The sequence below is a fragment of the Taudactylus pleione genome, unplaced genomic scaffold, assembly GCF_031769625.1.
Source record: "Taudactylus pleione unplaced genomic scaffold, aTauple2 ptg001248l, whole genome shotgun sequence".
NCBI classification, from domain to species: domain Eukaryota; kingdom Metazoa; phylum Chordata; class Amphibia; order Anura; family Myobatrachidae; genus Taudactylus; species Taudactylus pleione.
The window spans coordinates 734,150-752,134 of record NW_028285648.1 but is presented as its reverse complement, the minus strand read 5'-3'; the positions used below and the strand labels follow the sequence as shown (position 1 = coordinate 752,134).

General features: G+C 49.7%; 2 protein-coding genes across 2 annotated transcripts; both read left to right on the top strand.

Annotated features, from left to right (window-relative positions):
• The first annotated feature begins 1,117 nt into the window (after positions 1–1,117).
• Positions 1,118–6,596, top strand: LOC148450953 (uncharacterized). Its single transcript, XM_088462484.1, has 2 exons — positions 1,118–1,751; positions 4,953–6,596. The coding sequence occupies exons 1-2, from the start codon at positions 1,118–1,120 to the stop codon at positions 5,492–5,494; spliced, it is 1,176 nt and encodes a 391-aa protein (XP_088318610.1). The 3' UTR covers positions 5,495–6,596.
• A 2,225-nt stretch (positions 6,597–8,821) lies between these two features.
• On the top strand, positions 8,822–17,554 carry LOC148450952 (uncharacterized). The gene is made up of 2 exons (XM_088462483.1): positions 8,822–9,446; positions 16,241–17,554. The coding sequence occupies exons 1-2, from the start codon at positions 8,822–8,824 to the stop codon at positions 16,780–16,782; spliced, it is 1,167 nt and encodes a 388-aa protein (XP_088318609.1). The 3' UTR covers positions 16,783–17,554.
• The last annotated feature ends 431 nt before the right edge of the window (positions 17,555–17,985 follow it).

The following is a 17,985-nucleotide window of genomic DNA, read 5'->3' as shown; positions in this document are numbered from 1 at the left end:
GGCGGGTCGCTGAAGTGGTTGTATACACAGACGCCTAATGGCTCTCATAGGAAACCAGACTCAGATGGAAAATCTGCACCTACTTATAGGGTTGGTGTAAGTTTCGATGGCGCAACTGTTGGCGTCTAAAGACGCATCAAACGTTATTACAGCGTCTTTAGGTGCTCAGACGCACGGATGTGCACCAGGGGAAGGGCTGATGTGACTACGGCAAAAAGCAATTAAGTGATGGCAGCAGCGTGCGTCCCATAATCAGGCCCTATGACTGGTTGGAGGGACACAGAGGACCAGCACTCTCACTAATTGTAACCCCTCCGCTGGGCAGCATCTATAGGTGCTCAGAGTGGGCGTCTCCGTCCTTGCTCAGTCAGACGCACGGATGTGCACCAGGGGAAGGCTGATACTAACATTAGCATAAAGTCTCAGGCGCAACTACGGCAGAAACGATTAATTGATTGTAGCAGCGTGCGTCTCAGAATGAGACCCTGTGACTGGTTGTAGGGACACAGAGGACCAGGACTCTCACCAATTGTAACCCCTCCGCTGGGCAGGAAGAGTGGCGCTCACCCTCCGCATAGCAATCAAAAAAGCACCTTACGCTATTGGCTCACAATGGCGCTGTTAGATGGTGCTTGGTGGGTTTTGCAGCGGTCGCACCTCCCGGAGTAGTATCATCCCGCGCTGCGTCATACTGCTGACATCACTGTGACTATTACATGTCCCAGAGCTGGGTCTGATAATCAGAGAGATAGGGCAGGGTGACAGGCAGGCGCTGCTTACATGTATAGGTGGGTGCAGTGCCCGAAATATAATCCCACCTAATAATGTAATGTAACTGTGGACGTCCATATAACATCATTTTACACCACTCCTTCCTATATCTGCCCCATCCCCTTCCTCCTGTTATTTCCCCCTTATTGCCAGTGAGGGGGGGAGACAGATTCAGCAACATTGTAGTAGTGTAAAAAGAAAGATGGCTGTGTAACAGTCCCTTTACGTTTTAAAACAGATTAAATGACTGTTCTAGGCTAATTCCAATGATATGTGGGAATGACAGGGATAACTGTTAAGGAACATTTGTATATGATACTGAATATATGTAATATCTGCTATCTATATGGTACATATGTATAACTACGCAGAATGTCTCACACATGATGCAGCGACCCATCCGCTGATGTATAGAGGGTTTATCTTAGTACTTTTGTCCCCAACAGGTCCGCACGCCTCCTCGCACTATCCTGAGAAGACTCATCAGTGCTCGGAGTGTCAGCAATGTTTCCCTAATCATTCAGCCCTCGTCACCCACCAGCAAACCCATAGCGCCAGTAATCTGTATAGATGCGCGGTTTGCGGAGTGCGTTTCAGCTCCAAAATGACTTTCACTGCGCACCAGCGATTTCACACCGAGGACAAACTGTTTCAGTGCTCTTACTGCGGGAAATCCTTTCATCAGAGATCAAGTCTCCTGTACCATAAGAGGACTCACACCGGGGAGAGGCCGTTCTCATGCCAGGAGTGCGGGAGATGTTTTGCCAGAAGTTTTACTCTTGTTACACATCAGCGGATTCACTCTGGCGAGAAACCCTACATTTGTGCAGAATGTGGGAAGCGTTTTACGCAGAGATCCAACCTTGTAAAACACCAGCGCATCCACACCGGAGAGAGACCGTTCGTGTGTTCCCTGTGCGGCCGCTGCTTTTCTGACGGCTCACATCTTTGGCAACATAAGAAGGGTCACACCGGTTTAGGTGAATAAATTGCCCTTCAGATACAGAAGACTTGTATACGAACTGCAAAAACAGACTTCTATACCCGCGAATGCAGGACTTGGAATTGTGTATGTGAAGGGAGCAGCCCTTTTATATAAACGTTTACATTTTCATTGTGATATACATTACTGCTCGTCTTAACTTACATTACTGCTCGGCTTAACTTACATTACTGCTCGGCTTAACTTACATTATTCTTGAAAGTAACTGTACATAGTGCTGTCCTTATTGTGTGTTACTGTTGTTTGTTCTTGTATTACATTGGTTCACGTCCATCTAGAAAGCTCTCAGCTCACTGGGAACCAGTGACATCTCCATGAATCTTGCTTCAGCCCACAGATGGCGGCTTCCACATTGTGCGTTGATGATAAGGCCACTGTAGTATTTTGTTAGTTGCCTCTATAACCTGCAGGTGGCAGTGTTGCTATTACTATCTATGTACAGCAGGGATGGGGAATCTTTTTTTCTGCCGGGGGCCATTTTGATATATATAACATTATTTGCGGGCCTGGTGCAGGCCACGCCCCCTCCATGTGATGCCACATGGGGCGGGGCCACAATCACTGGTGATTACAGCAATGCCCAGAGCATCCTGTGGATGCTCCGGGGAGCTGTAAGGGCAGCGGTGTGACCGTCTGAAGCATCCTAAAGACTCTCCAGGCAGCACTGCTGCATAGATTCTGGCTGCCATTCTAGGCACCATGCTAGCCAGATGAGGCTAGCAGAAAAAAGCTCTGAGGGCCAGACCAAATGATGCCGGGGGCCTTATACCGCCCCCGTGCCTGAGGTTCCCCATCCCTGATATACAGGGTTACAGGTAGATTTACTAAGGAGCAGTTGTCAATGGTGCTGATAATCGGCGGCCTTGACAATCTCTCCTTAGTTTATCTACCCTTAGCCCCTGACCACACGCCATCATAGTAACATGCTAAAGAGGGTAACATACCTGTACTGTCTTATTTCCTTGTATGCGACACCGGCGCCTACGCAAATACAAGCGATTGCGCACATAGATTGATAATAATTGGCTTTCTGACTAGCCCCATAGCCGTGCAGCGCGGTCGCTTGTATTGAGAAGCTACAGGCACATTAGCTGCCTGTATACGGGACAGCAGATACAGCCTGCGACCTGCCCCTACAAAAGGACGTGACGCGCCTGCGTTTTTGACGCCACCCCCCCCCTGTTACCTTCCATAAAGCAGTGCCTGCCTGTCAATCACCCTGCAGGAGACTATTCGCAGAGAGCGACTACAGTGATGGACTTTGATAGGTGCGCAGCGCGACTAAAGATGGGTACACACCTATACAGTCGAGCTTTTGATGCGGTGGTTCGATTCACGTAACTGGTGATCAAACACTCCCAAAATACAGCCTATAGGTGCGTACACACCTAAACACATTTACTTTTCACATTCGATCCCCCTATAGAAAAGAAAATGATTGTACATCCGTACACACTGCTTCCATTCAGGCTACAGTCAGGGCCGATGTTATCAGAATCACCATAGTGGGCCGGGAAAGTGCGTGATTACAGAACATACCAAAGAAATCCCTTCTGTATATTTATGCTATGTATTTGTGCATATAGCACCAAATATGTATAATACTATTTTTAATACTACATACAGGGTGTAAATGTGAAAACATACCATGGTTGGTAGCTGAGTTTAGTGAATGACAAATAATAAATATATTATGTATTATAAGGACAAATAGGGGCGTATATAGACAAGATGGCTGTATTTTGTGTAGTGGTGGACACGAGAGTATGTAGCAAGGCAACGTCCTTAGAGGCGGGACTCGCAAGAACGGACAGAGGATCGATGAAAGCGGGCGTACACACCGCACTTTTGGTCTGATATTACCCTGTCCAGTCGGATAGATATTAAACAGCACATGAGATGCGTGTGGCCGAGGCCGAACGTTGCGGAGCATTCTAAGCCGTTTATCAGCTAACGCTCGTGCATAAGGGCGGCATACACACCACAATCCAATGCCCGTTTTTTCGATATTGAATGAACGGCCCGACGACTATATAAGTGTGTACCCAGCTTAAGACACATGTGCAGATTGCCGATTATCGCTAGGAAAAGCGTGTATATATATATATATATATCTGAATCAGTCCCACAGGCGTTTAATTGCTCACACTGACGACTAGACTCAGATGTAAAATCTGCACCCACCATAGCGCTGATGTACGTTTCAATGGTGCGACCTTTGATGTCTAAAGAGGCATCAAACAGTATTACAGCGCCTATAGGTGCTTAGAGTGGGCGTCTCCGTCCTTGCACAGTCAGACGCACGGATGTGCACCAGGGAGGGGCTGATACTAACATTGGCATAAAGTATCAGGCGCAACTACGGCAGAAAAGCGATGGCAGCAGCGTGCGTCTCATGATCAGGCCCTATGACTGGTTGGAGGGACACAGAGGACCAGCACTCTCACCAATAGTAACCCCTCCGCTGGGCAGGAAGAGTGGCGCTCACCCTCTACATAGCAATGAAGAAAGCACCTTATGGCTGTTGGCTCACATTGGCGCTGTTGGACGGTGCTTGGTGGGATTTGCAGCGGCCGCACCTCCCGGAGTAGTATCATCCCGCGCTGCGTCATACTGCTGACATCACTGTGACTATTACATGTCCCAGAGCTGGGTCTGATAATCAGAGAGATAGGGCAGGGTGACAGGCAGGCGCTGCTTACATGTATAGGTGGGTGCAGTGCCCGAAATATAATCCCACCTAATAATGTAATGTAACTGTGGACGTCCATATAACATCATTTTACACCACTCCTTCCTATATCTGCCCCATCCCCTTCCTCCTGTTATTTCCCCCTTATTGCCAGTGAGGGGAGGAGACAGATTCAGCAACATTGTAGTAGAGTAAAAAGAAAGATGGCTGCTTCCATAGCGCTGGGGTGAATGGAGTGACAATGTCAGTGTAACAGTCCCTTTTCTTTTTATTACATAGCAGGTGACAAGTCTTAGCAAATTCCAATGTTATGTGGGGATGACAGGGTTAACTGTTAAGGAACCTTTGTATATGATACTGAAATATATGTAATATCTGATATCTTTATGGTACTTATGTATAACTACACAGAATGTCTCACACATGATGCAGCGACCCATCCGCTGATGTATAGAGGGTTTATCTTAGTACTTTTGTCCCCAACAGGTCCGCACGCCTCCTCGCACTATCCTGAGAAGACGCATCAGTGCTCGGAGTGTCAGCAATGTTTCCCTAATCATTCAGCCCTCGTCACCCACCAGCAAACCCATAGCACCAGTAATCTGTATAGATGCTCGGTTTGCGGAGTGCGTTTCACCTCCAAATTGGCTCTAAACACCCACCAGCGATTTCACACCGAGGACAAACCGTTTCACTGCTCTTACTGTGGAAAATCCTTTCGTCAAAGGTCACGTCTCCTGTACCATAAGAGGACTCACACGGGGGAGAGGCCGTTCTCATGCCAGGAGTGCGGGAGATGTTTTGCCAGAAGTTTTACTCTAGTAACGCATCAGCGGACTCACTCTGGCGAGAAACCGTACAGTTGCGCAGAATGTGGGAAGCGCTTCACGCAGAGATCCAACCTTGTAAAACACCAGCGCATTCACACCGGAGAGAGACCGTACACGTGTTCCCAGTGCGGCCGCTGCTTTTCTGACGGGTCACACCTTTTGCAACATAAGAAGGGTCACACATGTTTCGGGGAATAAACTGCCCTTCAGATACATAATAAGTCTTATTAACGGACTGCAAACAGACTACTTTTCGTATGAATGCAGGACTTGGAATAGCGCATGGAAAGGGAACAGCCTCTTCTTTTATATGACCGCTTACATTTTTAATGCAAGATACATTTACCGCCCAGCTTATCTTGCAATACACTGCTCAACGGGGGAAAAGTTTCTGACGTAAAACCAGTAAATACTTCCAGCATGCGAAAAACAAATAAGACAATTAGAACTCTGTGAGCTCTCGGTTCTGAGATATAGTCCATTTAGGATGATGTAGGGGTATTTGGTTAAATACTAGGAAATATATAGGTGGGCAAACCTGAATACAGGAATGCTGAGCCATGTAGTCCATGGGGAACAAATGTCCATCACAGCCCTCTAGGTTGATCGAAACAAAATTCTTCTGCCCCCTTTACCCATCAAACTCGGACTTCTGAAGAACTTTGTAATGGAGATGAAGAAAGATGGCGAAGCTTTCATGTACCTGACGGGAAAATTCCCACTTCTGAGCGATGCTGGCGTTGAGGAAGGGATTGATTAATGAGAACGCGGCTCAGGAAGCCTGTAAAGGCGCTGTACGTGGCTTTTTGGGTAACAGAAGAACTGGAAACTATGTTGAGATTGTGAACAACCTTCTAGGAAAGTATCAATTAAGCTGCAACGGGTCACTCCCAATCCACTTTCTGTCCTCTCATCTGGACGTCTTCCCTGACAACGATGCCACTGAGATGTGTCAGCTATGAAAGGAGGACATCAGGGCAGGGGGAACGCGTCTATGCTCGCTGACCACTGCTGGACAGTAACAAGAGATGCCCCAGACCAGGAGTACAAGCCACAAGTAAAGAGAAAGCGCTCTCGGGAATAGGTCACTATGTGAGATAGCACTTTCTGTTGCTGCATGTTGTTTCGTTTTGTCTTCTTATTAGCGATTGACTGCATTGAAACAACTGTTATTTATGTTGTATCAAGAAAATATCCGTTTATTTGAGATTAACTTTTTAACTATATCTGTATTACTGAAGTATATATTGCGCAAGTAGTGTAGCTCAAAAACTAGAGCTAATAAAAACATTCCGAAGTCTTATTCGTTTTTTGTGACCTCAATTTAGTAAAGTGTGACTATTTTTAGAAAGGAAATCAATGAAAATTATTTCTTTGTTATACAGAGTTACTCGTGACAGGGAGGGTACATCGGTGGTGTCCTTATTATGTGTTACTGTTTGTTCTTGTATTTACATTGGTTCACGTCTATCTAAAAAGCTCTCAGCTCACTGGGAACCAGTGACATCTCCATGAATATTGCTTCAGTCACAGATGGCAGCTTCCACATTGTGCGTTGATGATAAGTCCACTGTAGTATACGGCTAGTTTCCTCTATAACCTGCAGGTGGCAGTGTTGCTACTACTGTCTATGTAAAGGGTTATGGGTAGATTTACTAAGGAGCAGTTGTCCAAGGCAATGGTGATCGGCATCTGACAATCTCTCCTTAGTAATTCTCCCTTAGCCCCTGACCACACGCCATCATAGTAACATGATAAAGAGGGTAACCTACCTGTACTGTCTTATTTCCTTGTATTCAACATGTTATTTTGCTGATCTGACTTGGGCTGTGTCACTAGAGGAGAACTGACCACTGTGCAAGGTCACTGGCATCGCCGGGATATAATAAAGGCAGCGCTATTGTTCTAGGGAGGCGGAGTGTGGTCAGAGTGGTGACTGGGAGGTGGAGTGTGGTCAGAGTGGTGACTGGGAGGCGGAGTGTGGTCAGAGTGGTGACTGGGAGGCGGAGTGTGGTCAGAGTGGTGATTGAGAGGCGGAGTGTGGTCAGAGTGGTGACTGGGAGGCGGAGTGTGGTCAGAGTGGTGACTGGGAGGCGGATTTTGGTCAGAGTGGTGACTGGGAGGCGGAGTGTGGTCAGAGTGGTGACTGGGAGGTGGAGTGTGGTCAGGGTGGTGACTGGGAGGTGGAGTGTGGTCAGAGTGGTGACTGGGAGGCGGACTGTGGTCAGAATGGTGACTGGGAGGCGGACTGTGGTCAGAGTGGTGACTGGGAGGCGGAGTGTGGTCAGAGTGGTGACTGGGAGGCGGAGTGTGGTCAGAGTGGTGACTGGGAGGTGGAGTGTGGTCAGAGTGGTGACTGGGAGGCGGAGTGTGGTCAGAGTGGTGACTGGGAGGCGGAGTGTGGTCAGGGTGGTGACTGGGAGGCGGCTGGTCCGTCTTATGGGTGTGTTTTTGGAGTGTTGTAGGCGTGTCTCTGAAGTGGTTGCGCACAGAGGTCTTGATTTAGAGATGTACGCTAATGCTATCGCGGCGTACAATTTGAATGCAGCTGCTGTGTGAGAATATGATAATGTCGCAGCCATATGGTTGGGTATTAAGATGCTCACCGAAGCCTACACAAATACAAGCGATTGTTTACAAAGGGTCACAGTTCCTTTGTAATGGGCTTTCTCAGTACCCCTTTGTCCTGCCCCTATAACGGACATGGCTGATACTAACATTAGCATAAAGTCTCAGGTGCAACTACGGCAGAAACGATTAATCGGTCGCTGCAGCGTGCGTCTCAGAATAAGGCCCTGTGACTGGTTGCAGGGGCACCTATACCTTTTGGCTCACATTGGCGCTGTTGGAAGGGGCTTGGTGGGTTTTGCAGCAGCCGCACCTCCCGGAGTAGTATCATCCCACGCTGCGTCATACTGCTGACATCACTGTGACTATTACATGTCCCAGAGCTGGGTCTGATAATCAGAGAGATAGGGCAGGGTGACAGACAGGCGCTGCTTACATGTATAGGTGGGTGCAGTGCCCGAAATATAATCCCACCTAATAATGTAATGTAACTGTGGATGTCCATATAACATCATTTTACACCACTCCTTCCTATATCTGCCCCATCCCCTTCCTCCTGTTATTTCCCCCTTATTGCCAGTGAGGGGAGGAGACAGATTCAGCAACATTGTAGTAGTGTAAAAAGAAAGATGGCTGCTTCCATGGTGCTGAGGTGAATGAAGTGACAATGTCAGTGTAGCTTTCCCTTTACGTTCTAATACATATTAAATGACAATTCTAGAAAACCATCAATGTTATGTGGAAATTACAGGTTTATCTGTTAAGTAACAATTATATATGGCAGCATTTCCTAAACTAAGTATTTTCATGCTTGAGTTCAGATGGTTAAATTCTAATTAATCCATCTGTGTTTAAGCATGGCTATCCTTAAAACCTGGACTGTAATGGCAGAGTTTGGGAACCTCTGGTATATTGTACTGAATACATTCATTAGTATCTGATATCTATATGGTACATATGTATAACTACACAGAATGTCTCACACATGATGCAGCGACCCATCCGCTGATGTATAGAGGGTTTATCTTAGTACTTTTGTCCCCAACAGGTCCTCACGCCTCCTCGCACTATCCTGAGAAGACGCATCAGTGCTCGGAGTGTCAGCAATGTTTCCCTAATCATTCAGCCCTCGTCACCCACCAGCAAACCCATAGCGCCAGTAATCTGTATAGATGCTCGGTTTGCGGAGTGCGTTTCAGTTCCAAAATGGCTCTTATCGCCCACCAGCGATTTCACACCGAGGACAGACTGTTTCAGTGCTCTTACTGCGGGAAATCCTTTCATCAGAGGTCAGGTCTCCTGTCACATAAGAGGACTCACACCGGGGAGAGGCCGTTTTCATGCCAGGAGTGCGGCAAATGTTTTGCCAAAAGTTTTACTCTTGTTACACATCAGCGGATTCACTCTGGCGAGAAACCGTACAGTTGCGCAGAATGTGGAAAGTGTTTCACGCACAGATCCAACCTTGTGAAACACCAGCTCATCCACACCAGAGAGAGGCCGTTTGTGTGTTCCCACTGTGGCCTCTGCTTTTCTAGTGGCTCAAATCTTTGGCAACATAAGAGGGTTCACACCGGTTTAGGTGATTAAATTTCCATTCGATACATAACAGGACTGGTATACGAACTGCAAACAGACTTCTTACCCTGCAGAATGCAGGACTTGAAAATTCCTCATATGAAGGGAGCAACCTCTTTTATATAAAGTTTGATATTTTCATCATGACCTACGAGGTTGGGTAAATGAGTAAAGTAACAAGAACTCTTACGTGTGTAATGTTTTGTATTTTATTCTAATTTCCCACCAGGCCAGAGCAGATAGACCACTGTTCCCCTGATGGCCATTAGACTGCGCCTCATGTTAGTCATACTGACCCAACATCAGCTGTAAGAGGGCGGGGCTGGTGGCAACATGGTCACACATTGAGTTGCGTAGTGTGATCAGATTTCTGCGTGTAAAGGGCACATTAGCAGCTGAAAGTCATCACCAACTTGTCGAAGTGTCTGGTGATACCACTAGGAGGTACTGGACCATCTTCCCTACAGCCCTGACCTGGTGCCAAGTGATTTACATCTCTTTGGACCATTGAAGAAGTAGGTGGGCAGAAGGCAATTGACAACCGACGGTGAAGCTCAGCAAGCTGCCATGTCCTGGCTTCAGGCACTTGGCACTGATTTCTTCTATGCCGGGATAGACGCCTTGGTGTACCGTTGGAACAAATACTTAGACATGTATGGGGACTATGTGGGAGAATAATCTGTACCAAGGCCACACTATTGCTTATAAGTGTATGTACGAGTTGAATAAATTTACGCATTGAGAGGTCTTGTTACCTTATTTATTGAATCACCCTCATACATTACTTCTCAGCTTATCTTACATTATTCATGACAGTGACGGTACATCAGTGGTGTCCTTATTGTGTGTTACTTGTTAGTTGTTGTCTTAAATTGGTTCAAGTCCATCTAGAAAGCTCCCAGCTCAATGGGAACCAGTGACATCTCCATGAATATTGCTTCAGCCTACAGATGGCAGCTTCCATTTTGTACATTGATGACCAATCCACTGAAGTATATTACTAATTTCCTTTATAATCTGCAGGTGGCAGTGTTGCTACTACTGTCTGTCTATGTAGAAGGGGATTCGGTATGAAATACAGATGGACGGGATGCCGACTGTTAGTACACTGACAGTGGCATCCTGATGGTTAAAATCCTGACAGGGGAACGGTAAGTAATGTTCCCCTGTCCTATTTACCCCCTAACCCTCCTCTCCTGCACCCTTATACTAACCCTCCCTACCCTACACTCTAACCCTCCCGATAAGTGCCTAAACCTAACCCTCCCCTTTTAGTGCCTAACCCTAACCACCCACTTAGTGCCTAACCCCCCACTTAGTTCCTAACCCTGACCCTCCCCTCTTAGTGCCTAACCCTCCCCCCTTAGTGCCTAACCCTCTCCCATTAGTGCCTAACCCCCTACCCTGGTGGTGCCTGAACCTATCCCTTCCCCCCTTAGTGCCTAACCCTTCCCCTTAGTGCCTAACCCCCTCCCCCGGTGGTTCCTGAACCTAACCCTCCCCCCCTAGTGCCCTCCTCTAACCCCCTCCCCCAGTGGTGCCCGAACCTAACCCTCCCCCCTTCCAGCTAACTCCCCCCGGGGCGCCTATACCTCAGTGTCCAATGGCTGATACTTACCTTTCCCCGGTGTTCCTACAATTGGGATGCCATCTGCTGGGATACCGACGTTAGCGTCCCGAGTCATGTTAGTATTTCAGCGCCAGTGTTGTCTCGGCGATCGGGATTCCGATGCCGGGGTTCTGGCAGACCGCATCCTGGTTGTCGTGATCCTAAACGCATCGGCGTAGAAGGTTACTGGAAGATTTAGTAAGGAGCAGTTGTCAATGGTGCTGATAATCGGCGGATGTGACAATCTCTCCTTAGTAATCTACCCTTAGCCCCTGACCACACGCCATCACAGTAACATGCTAAAGAGGGTAACATACCAGTACTGTTTTATTTCCTTGTATGCAACATGTTATTTTGATGATCTGACTTGGGCTGTGTCACTAGTGGAGAACTGACCACTGTGCAAGGTCACCGGCATCACCGGGATATAATAAAGGCAGCGCTATTGTTCTAGAGTGGCAAAGTGGTCAGAGTGGTGACTGGGAGGCAGAGTGTGGTCAGAGTGGTGACTAGGAGGCGGAGTGTGGTCAGGGTGGTGACTGGGAGGCGAAGTGTGGTCAGGGTGGTGACTGGGAGGCGGAGTTTGGTCAGGGTGGTGACTGGGAGGCGGAGTGTGGTCAGAGTGGTGACTGGGAGGTGGAGTGTGGTCAGGGTGGTGACTGGGAGGTGGAGTGTGGTCTGAGTAGTGACTGGGAGGTGGAGTTTGGTCAGGGTGGTGACTGGGAGGCGGAGTGTGGTCAGAGTGGTGACTGGGAGGGGGAGTAGTGTGGTCAGAGTGGTGATTGGGAGGCGGAGTGTGGTCAGGGTGGTGACTGGGAGGCGGAGTGTGGTCAGGGTGGTGACTGGGAGGCGGAGTGTGGTCAGGGTGGTGACTGGGAGGCGGAGTGTGGTCAGAGTAGTGACTGAGAGGCGGAGTGTGGTCAGAGTGGTGACTGGGTGGGCATGGAGTGTGGTCAGAGTAGTGACTGGGAGGCGGAGTGTGGTCAGAGTAGTGACTGGGAGGCGGAGTGTGGTCAGAGTGGTGACTGGGAGGCGGAATGTGGTCAGAGTGGTGACTGGGAGGGGGAGTGTGGTCAGAGTGGTGACTGGGAGGCGGAGTGTGGTCAGAGTGGTGACTGGGAGGGGGTGTAGTGTGGTTTGAGTGGTGACTGGGAGGGGGAGTGTGGTCAGAGTGGTGACTGGGAGGGGGAGTGTGGTCAGAGTGGTGACTGGGAGGCGGAGTGTGGTTTGAGTGGTGACTGGGAGACGGAGTGTGGTCAGAGTGGTGACTGGGAGGGGGAGTTTGGTCAGGGTGGTGACTGGGAGGCGGAGTGTGGTCAGAGTGGTGACTGGGAGGCGGAGTGTGGTCAGAGTGGTGACTGGGAGGCGGAGTGTGGTCAGAGTGGTGACTTTGAGGCGGAGTGTGGTCAGAGTGGTGACTGGGAGGCGGAGTGTAGTCAGAGTAGTGACTGGGAGACGGAGTGTGGTCAGAGTGGTGACTGGGAGGCGGAATGTGGTCAGAGTGGTGACTGGGAGGGGGAGTGTGGTCAGAGTGGTGACTGGGAGGCGGAGTGTGGTCAGAGTGGTGACTGGGAGGGGGAGTAGTGTGGTTTGAGTGGTGACTGGGAGATGGAGTGTGGTCAGAGTGGTGACTGGGAGGGGGAGTGTGGTCAGAGTGGTGACTGGGAGGCGGAGTGTGGTTTGAGTGGTGACTGGGAGACGGAGTGTGGTCAGAGTGGTGACTGGGAGGGGGAGTGTGGTCAGAGTGGTGACTGGGAGGGGGAGTGTGGTGAGGGTGGTGACTGGGAGACGGAGTGTGGTCAGAGTGGTGACTGGGAGACGGAGTGTGGTCAGAGTGGTGACTGGGAGACGGAGTGTGGTCAGAGTGGTGACTGGGAGGCGGAGTGTGGTCAGGGTGGTGACTGGTAGGCGGAGTGTGGTTTGAGTGGTGACTGGGAGACGGAGTGTGGTCAGAGTGGTGACTGGGAGGGGGAGTGTGGTCAGAGTGGTGACTGGGAGGGGGAGTGTGGTGAGGGTGGTGACTGGGAGGGGGAGTGTGGTCAGGGTGGTGACTGGGAGACGGAGTGTGGTCAGAGTGGTGACTGGGAGACGGAGTGTGGTCAGAGTGGTGACTGGGAGACGGAGTGTGGTCAGAGTGGTGACTGGGAGGCGGAGTGTGGTCAGGGTGGTGACTGGTAGGTGGAGTGTGGTCAGAGTGGTGACTGGGAGGCGGAGTTTGGTCAGGGTGGTGACTGGGAGGCGGAGTGTGGTCAGAGTGGTGACTGGGAGGGGGAGTAGTGTGGTCAGAGTGGTGATTGGGAGGCGGAGTGTGGTCAGGCTGGTGACTGGGAGGCGGAGTGTGGTCAGAGTGGTGACTGGGAGGCGGAGTGTGGTCAGAGTAGTGACTGGGAGGCGGAGTGTGGTCAGAGTGGTGACTGGGAGGCGGAATGTGGTCAGAGTGGTGACTGGGAGGCGGAGTGTGGTCAGAGTGGTGACTGGGAGGGGGAGTAGTGTGGTCAGAGTGGTGATTGGGAGGCGGAGTGTGGTCAGGGTGGTGACTGGGAGGCGGAGTGTGGTCAGAGTGGTGACTGGGAGGCGGAGTGTGGTCAGAGTAGTGACTGGGAGGCGGAGTGTGGTCAGAGTGGTGACTGGGAGGCGGAATGTGGTCAGAGTGGTGACTGGGAGGGGGAGTGTGGTCAGAGTGGTGACTGGGAGGCGGAGTGTGGTCAGAGTGGTGACTGGGAGGGGGAGTAGTGTGGTCAGAGTAGTGACTGGGAGGCGGAGTTTGGTCAGGGTGGTGACTGGGAGGCGGAGTGTGGTCAGAGTGGTGACTGGGAGGCGGAATGTGGTCAGAGTGGTGACTGGGAGGCGGAGTGTTGTCAGAGTGGTGACTGGGAGGGGGAGTAGTGTGGTTTGAGTGGTGACTGGGAGACGGAGTGTGGTCAGAGTGGTGACTGGGAGGGGGAGTGTGGTCAGAGTGGTGACTGGGAGGCGGAGTGTGGTTTGACTGGTGACTGGGAGACGGAGTGTGGTCAGAGTGGTGACTGGGAGGGGGAGTAGTGTGGTTTGAGTGGTGACTGGGAGACGGAGTGGTCAGAGTGGTGACTGGGAGGGGGAGTGTGGTCATAGTAGTGACTGGGAGACGGAGTGTGGTCAGAGTGGTGACTGGGAGGTGGAATGTGGTCAGAGTGGTGACTGGGAGACGGAGTGTGGTCAGAGTGGTGACTGGGAGGGGGAGTGTGGTCAGGGTGGTGACTGGGAGGCGGAGTGTGGTCAGAGTGGTGACTGGGAGGGGGAGTGTGGTCAGGGTGGTGACTGGGAGGGGGAGTGTGGTCAGAGTGGTTACTGGGAGGTGGAGTGTGGTCAGGGTGGTGACTGGGAGAGGGAGTGTGGTCAGGGTGGTGACTGGGAAGCGGAGTGTGGTCAGAGTGGTGACTGGGAAGCGGAGTGTGGTCAGAGTGGTGACTGGGAGGCGGCTGGTCCGTCTTATGGGCGTGTCAGGGTGGGTCGCTGAAGTGGTTGTGTACACAGATGCCTAATCGCTCACATAGGAGGCCATACTATCTGCACCTACCATAAGGTGGGAGTAAGTTTCGCTGGTGCGACTAATGACGTCTAAAGATGCATCAATCAGTTTTACAGCGTCCATAGATGCTCATAGTGGGTGTCTCCGGCCTTGCACAGTCAGACACACGGATGTGCACCAGGGGAAGGGCTAACGCGACTACGGCAAACATACGATTAATTGGTCGCAGCAGCATGCATCTCAGAATGAGGCCCTATGACTGGTTGCAGGGGCACCTAGGCCTATTGGATCACATTGGCGCTGTTGGAAGGTGCTTGGTGGGTTTGGCAGCGGCCGCACCTCCCGGAGTAGTATCATCCCGCGCTGCGTCATACTGCTGACATCACTGTGACTATTACATGTCCCAGAGCTGGGTCTGATAATCAGAGAGATAGGGCAGGGTGACAGGCAGGCGCTGCTTACATGTATAGGTGGGTGCAGTGCCCGAAATATAATCCCACCTAATAATGTAATGTAACTGTGGACGTCCATATAACATCATTTTACACCACTCCTTCCTATATCTGCCCCATCCCCTTCCTCCTGTTATTTCCCCCTTATTGCCAGTGAGGAGAGGAGACAGAGGACCTGATTCAGACCCGGTCGCTCTGAGCGCTCGCTCTGAGCGTTTTTCGTCCGTCTGCGCATGCGTATAATTCGCAGTGCGTGTGTGAAAGCCAGTCTTTGCTCTCTGTTTTTGGTTGCTCGTAAGCCACTATCAGGTCGCTGCTTTGAGTGACAGATAGCGCCGTTTGTGGGTGGTAACAGGGGAAGGTGCTTGTAAACGGGGGAGTGGATGTGCGAACGCAGGCAAGTCAGGCCGACAAAACGGTGTTTATAGGGCGTGCATAATTAGCAAAGTAGCGTCATTGTACACGTCACCTGCATGTATTTCAGCCTGCACTGATCGCTGTGCTTGCGGCAGGTTAAGGCAACCTCAAAGGCTGCGAGCAGCTCCAATGGCTCTCAATATTCCCGATTAATCCTACATTTCCCGGTGATGATGTGTATTACGACTGGCATGGGGACGTCTTTATACACTTGCAAGCGCACTTTGCCGTAGCTCGCTAAGACATAGAGGGTGTCCTTACGCGACGCAGTATGAGCGCTTCATTTAAATATCCAGCCCCTTTTTGCCAGCGAGCGGCCACAACTTGCGATCAGGTCTGGATGAGCTCCAGATTCAGCAACATCATAGTAGTTTAAAAAGAAAGATGGCTGCTTCCATGGTGCTGGGGTGAATAGAGTGACAATGTCAGTGTAACAGTCCCTTTATGTTCTAATATATATTAACAGACAATTCTAGAAAACCATCAATGTTATGTGGAAATCACAGGTTTAACTTTAAATTATCATTTGTATATGGCAGCATTTCCTAAAGTATTTTCATGCTTGAGTTCAGATGGTTAAATCAAATTGACTGAGGTTCTAATTAAGTCACCTGTGCTCAAGCATGGTTATCCTTAAAACCTGGACTGTAATGGCAGAGTTTGGGAACCTCTGTTTTATATGGTACTGAATACATTCATTCATTTCTGATATCTATATGATACATATGTATAATATGTATAATGTATCACACATGATGCAGCGACCCATCCTCTGATGTATAGAGGGTTTATCTTAGTACTTTTGTCCCCAACAGGTCCGCACGCCTCCTCGCACTATCCTGAGAAGACGCATCAGTGCTCGGAGTGTCAGCAATGTTTCCCTAATCATTCAGCCCTCGTCACCCACCAGCAAACCCATAGCGCCAGTAATCTGTATAGATGCTCGGTTTGCGGAGTGCGTTTCAGCTCCAAATTGACTTTTACCGCCCACCAGCGATTTCACACCGAGGACAAATTGTTTTACTGCTCTTACTGCGGGAAATCCTTTCGTCTGAGGTCCGGTCTCCTGTCACATAAGAGGACTCACACCGGGGAGAGGCCGTTCTCATGCCAGGAGTGCGGGAGATGCTTTGCCAAAAGTTTTACTCTTGTTACACATCAGCGGATTCACTCTGGCGAGAAGCCTTATAGATGCACAGAATGTGGGAAGCGTTTCACGCAGAGATCCAACCTTGTGAAACACCAGCGCATCCACACCGGAGAGAGGCCGTACACGTGTTCCCAGTGCGGCCGCTGCTTTGCTAGTGGCTCAAATCTTTGTCAACATAAGAGGGTTCACATCGGTTTAGGTGAATAAATTTCCATTCGATACATAACAGGACTGGTATACGAACTGCAAACAGACTTCTTACCCTGCCGATTGCAGGACTTGGAATTACGCATCTGAAGGGAGCAACCTCTTTTATATAAAGTTTGATATTTTCATCATGACATACGAGGTTGGGTAAATGAGTAAGTTACCAAGAACTCTTATGTGTCTAATGTTCTCTATTTCATTCTAACTTCCCGCCAGGCCAGAGCAGATAGACCACTGTTCCCCTGACGGCCATTAGACTGCGCCTCATGTTAGTCATACTGACCCAACATCAGCTGTAAGAGGGCGGGGCTATAAGAGGGCGGGGCTGACGGCAACATAGTCACACATTGAGTTCAGCAGTGTGATCAGATTTCTGCGTGTAAAGGGCACATCAGCACCTCAAAGTCATCACTAACTTGTCGAAGTGTCTGGTGTTAACGTAATGTCATGGAAACAGGTTTGGGTTTGGTGCGCTGCCTTTGATAATGTGACTTGTTATGGCGCTACCATTGGGAGGCACTGGACCATCTTCCCTACAGCCCTGACCTGGTGCCAAGTGATTTCCATCTCTTTGGACCATTGAAGAAGCAGCTGGGCAGAAGGTGATTCACAACCGTCGGTGAAGCTCAGCAAGCCGCCATGTCCTGGCTTCAGGCACTTGGCACTGATTTCTTCTATGCCGGGATAGACGCCTTGGTGTACCGTTGGAACAAATGCTTAGACAAGTATGGGAACTATGTGGGAGAATAATCTGTACCAAGGCCACACTATTGCTTATACGTGTATGTACGAGTTGAATAAATTTACGCATTGAGAGGTCTTGTTACCTTATTTATTGAATCACCCTTGTACATTACTTCTCAGCTTATCTTAAATTATTCGTGTCAGTGACGGTACATGGGTGGTGTCCTTATTATGTGTTACTTTTGTTTGTTGTCTTAAATTGCTTCAAGTCCATCTAGAAAGCTCCCAGCTCAATGGGAACCAGTGACATCTCCATGAATATTGCTTCAGCCCACAGATGGCAGCTTCCATTTTGCACGTTGATGACCAATCCACTGAAGTATATTACTAGTCTCCCTTATAACCTGCAGCTGGCAGTGTTGCTACTACTGTCTGTCTATGTAGAAGGGGAATCGGTATGAAATTCAGATGGACGGGTGCCGGCTGCCAGTACACTGAGAGTGGCACCCCGATGGTTAA